Source organism: Sinocyclocheilus anshuiensis, unplaced genomic scaffold, assembly GCF_001515605.1.
Source record: "Sinocyclocheilus anshuiensis isolate Anshui unplaced genomic scaffold, SAMN03320099.WGS_v1.1 scaffold20799, whole genome shotgun sequence".
NCBI lineage: Eukaryota > Metazoa > Chordata > Actinopteri > Cypriniformes > Cyprinidae > Sinocyclocheilus > Sinocyclocheilus anshuiensis.
The window spans coordinates 1-4,564 of NW_015541992.1; the positions used below are offsets into that span (position 1 = coordinate 1).

Below are 4,564 nucleotides of genomic sequence, written 5' to 3' on the forward strand. Positions count from 1 at the left end.
CAGGGCTCTGGCCCTCCAGGAATTGAGTTTGACACCCCTGCCCTAAATCATACTGTTATAATTTAACCATATACAAGATAAATAATTAAATAAATAATTAGTTAGTTAATTTTTATATAGTTAAAATAATATGAATATGAAAACTGAACATAGTATATTCATTTAAACTATATAGAAATTATATTTTTGGCAGGTTGTTTAGAATTAACTTGCAGGTGGTGTAAGAAAAAAAAAAGAGTTATAGAGGGTTATCGATAAATGTGTGCAAAATATGACAAATTACTAACAAAGCTTTTTTGGAGGTTTTTATGACTGGTGATAGTCGAATGAGACACTCGTCTGATTTCTTGAATTTCTGAAGCTCAAACTCCTCCAGCTCCTCCTCTGATGTCAACAACGCAAAGGCCAAAGCAGACCACTGGGTAGGTGAAAGATCAGAAGATGTCAGACTTCCTTCTCTAAGGTGGGTCTGAATCTCTTTCACCAGAGTTTGGTCGTTCAGTTCATTCAGACAGTAGAACAGATTGATGGATCTCTCTGGAGACAGATTATCCTCTAATTTCTGCTTGATGTACTGAACTATTTCCTGGTTGCTTTCTTTATTGTCGTCTAGCTGTGCCAACAGACCTTGTAAGAGTCGCCGATTTGACTGGAGTGACAAACCGAGAAGAAAACGAAGGAAAAGATCCAGATATCCAGTGTCACTCTCTAGTGCCTTGTCCACTGTAGTCTTGAGCAAATCAATCATGGTTTCACTTTTGTTTTCCTGTTCTGGTCCACTGCAGTCTTGAGCAAATCAATCATGGAGTAATTTTGTTTTTCCTGTTCTGTAGACTCTTGAACAAATGGGTTTTTCTTGTTGATGTCTCGAAATAGATGTGCATAAAGGGCTGCAATAAACTCTTGAATGCTCAAGTGAACAAAGCAGTACATGGTACCAAGAATGATCCCTGTTTCCTCCTTAAAGATCTGGGTACACATGCCTGAGTACACTGATGCCTTATAGACGTCAATACCACAGGCTTCCAGATCTGTGTGATAGAAGATCACATTGTTTCTTTCCAGCTGATCAAATGCCAGCTTCCCCAGTGAAAGGATTGTGTCTTTATCCCAGGAAACATCTGGTGTATATTCTCCATCATACTTTCGTCTGCTCTGTTGGATCTGAAAGCGGAGAAAGTTTGTGTACATTTGTGTCAGAGTCTTGGGAGTGAAAGCGGAGAAAGTGTGTGTACATTTGTGTCAGAGTCTTGGGAATGTCTTCAGTATTTGATTCCTGCAGTGTTTTGGAGGCGTCATCAGCCTGACTGTTTTTCAGATCATTATTTCTTTTCTCCTCCAAAATATTCTGGAGAACAGTGGCTGAAATCCAGCAGAAGACTGGGATGTGGCACATGATAAAGAGACTCTTTGATTGTTTAACATGAGCAATGATTTCTTTGGCCAGATTCTCATCCGTGAATCTTTTTCTGAAGTACTTTTGTGCATCATTGAATCCTCGTATCTCTGTCAGCCGGTCGATACAGTCAGGAGGAATCTTACTGGCAGCTGCTGGTCTGCTGGTGATCCAGATGAGAGTAGAAGGAAGCAGATTTCCCTTGATGAGGTTCGTTAGGATAACATCCAGAGAGGCTGGTGATGATACATCAGACCACGTCTCATTATCCTTAAAGTTCAGAGGAAGACGAAATTCATCTAATCCATCAAGGATGAACAAAACGTTGAAATTGTTTCTCCTTGTAAGGTTTAATCCAAATTGAGTAATAAGGTCTATCAAACTTTGTTTTTCTTTCTTTTTTAAGTTTATCTCTCTGAATGGAAGAGGAAATATGTAGCTGATGTCTTGATTTTCTTTTCCTTCAGCCCAATCCAGAACAAACTTCTGCACAGAGACTGATTTTCCGATGCCAGCAACTCCTTTTGTCAGCACAGTTCTGATCTGCTTGTCTTAAACTTTTGCACAGAGATTGATTTTCCAATGCGAGAAACTCCTTTTGTCAGTACAGTTCTGATCTGCTTGTCTTGTTCAGATGCTTTGAACAAATGTTTGCATTCAACCTGTATCTCTTGTGTGTCATGACGCCTGGCAGCAACTTCAATCTTTCTGATCTCATGTTCATTATTGACCTGTTCACTACAACCCTGAGTGATATAGAGATCTGTGTAGATGCTATTCAGAAGTGTAGAGTCACCATGCTTTGCAATTCCTTCAAACACACATTGATACTTCTTCTTAAGGTTCAATTTAAATTGTCGTTGATGAATGAAGACCAGCTCATCTAAACAAACACAACAAAAACACTTGATCCTACTTTTCTTTCCTAATTTTATAAGTGACAGTATGACAGATGCTCATGAGCCTCTTACCTTTTAGATTGTCTGCAAGGTTATCTTGCTTCATACTTGTTAGGAAGTAAAGTGTGATATCAAGTGCTGCTTCTTTGACACTGCACATGTCCTCTGTAAAGTCCTGAACAAAGTACTGTGTGTTCTCTTTTTTTAACATTTTCTTAAACCTTTTCAGCTCATTCTTCAGAAATGCAATTATGTTGTACTCAAGGTCCTAAAATCAAAGCATAAAAACAAAGATTACAACAATAAAATTTAATTAAATCTTACATCCACATATGAACATGGGGTTAAACAAGTTACAGACAGGCAGCAGTAAAAAGCATTTTAAAAAAAGCTGTGATAATGTGAGAAATTTAACTACAAAATAGCAATGGTATAGAAGAAAAATTACGATTTTAGAATATCAGTATTTAATATTTAACATAGTTTTAGAACATCAGTTATCATGAACAAACTTTATTCGATAATTGTATGTATAAGTATTGAATGTACCTTGAAAAATGTCAAACCAGTATTTTTTTCATATATGCAATTTAGCAGGCACACTGCCACTACTGATTTATGAGCATTGCTGCTGATATTTCACATGACTCATTGATGATATTGATGCAACATTAAATATCAGCCAACTTCTTAGCAAAAGCAGTAAAAAAGTACCAGAAGTACCAGAACTGAGTTAAGAAAAATGAACATTTCCAAATGTCCATATGACTGTATATCATTCTGTATATGACTGTATATCATGCACAGCTGTAAAGTTGCTAAATATTGTTTGCATATAACTAAGTTTAATTAAGGTTTTAATTCAAACATTTCTTAAGTAATTTAAGTTAGAATTGATCACGTCTTTCTACAGATAGCAGCACAACACATGCCAATATGAAAGCTGAAAGAGGTTGTTTTAATGAGGATATTCCTCTACAAACATGAAAAAGAATCCATCATAGCAGAGATGCAGGTGTGTGCATAACTAAAATCATAGGGGAAACACTGCAGACATTAATTATTTTTAACAAATAAAAATATGCAATTTTACATTTGTTGAATAATGTATTTGTTTGTTATAATATAAACTTTATTTTATTATTATCATTTTTTTTAAACTTAATTTTACAATATAAACAATATTTTTCCCCACCTGGAAGATCCAGACAAGATTTTCTCTGAAATTCTTTTTGAGGCGGTACTTCTGGAAGTCTGATTTCTCATACTGAATCCTGTTAGCAAAATAATTTCCGATATTAGAGAAATCTATTTTTTGCAAATAAATCCATTCTCAACATCAGTATAATTCTATTTTGTTTTCTCTTTTTGTTGATTTCATGAAAGCACACAAAAATGTCCTTAATCTCTGAAAAACTGACTGACGACATCACATATGAATGACAGAAAATGTCAAAGTCATAGCCAAAGCCATAATCATCACACAACTGACTTGACAAAACAAATGTTGTCTTTTTAGGAACACATGCATTTCTCTTGATCCTTTTTGGTTTATGGGATGCAGAGTATTTTAACACTTATTGTAAAGTGCTAAATTTGCTTCAAAAGACAGTGTACACCATTTCAAAAGCTACGTTACATGTTATAGATTATTTAGACTCTGGCAAGAAAATCTATTATGCACTTTGGTATGGTTGATTATTTATGGTGTAAATTAAACTATAAGGTAAATTATGGTATCTAAAAGATATGTTTGTGTTCCCACCTGTTGAGAAGAAAAGTTGCCAGTTCCACATCACTCTTCATTCCCTTCTGTGCTTTTAGAGTTTCCCACCGTGTAAATTCTGCACCTATATTTACTGTGGTCGTCTGTCCTTTGTTGCTAAATCACACAAAACAACAAATCATATGGAAACTAACAGGTTCACAGCTGTGTTTATCATTGTTTGACAAACAATCATCAAACCTGCATGAGAGAGAAATTAACACTTTACTACAGGAAATTCCTCTGTTACTGATATCCGCACATGCTCTCTCTAATCCTCCTCAGAAATGTACACTTACAAAGTGCAAAAGTTAATGGTCATTCCAGTTCAGTGGCTCAAATTGAATAATTTATTTTATAATTGTATAGATGTGAAAATGAATATGCTAGTAATTTCACACATTTGATTAATCTGACTGAACAGAACATATAAAGTTTTTGTTTACTAACTAAAACAAAAAGCAGAGATGTCCCTGCTACATACTGTAGTTATGTTAGCTTGAA

General features: G+C 35.2%; 1 protein-coding gene across 1 annotated transcript; it reads right to left on the minus strand.

The window, feature by feature from the left end:
* Positions 1-238: 238 nt before the first annotated feature.
* Positions 239-4,173, minus strand: LOC107690888 (protein NLRC3-like). Its single transcript, XM_016489305.1, has 7 exons — positions 4,061-4,173; positions 3,491-3,569; positions 2,368-2,563; positions 2,005-2,279; positions 1,273-1,939; positions 836-1,211; positions 239-779 (listed from the first exon to the last, which is right to left on the minus strand). Exons 1-7 carry the CDS (start codon positions 4,099-4,101, stop codon positions 239-241), a joined length of 2,175 nt encoding a protein of 724 aa, XP_016344791.1. The 5' UTR covers positions 4,102-4,173.
* Positions 4,174-4,564: the final 391 nt, after the last annotated feature.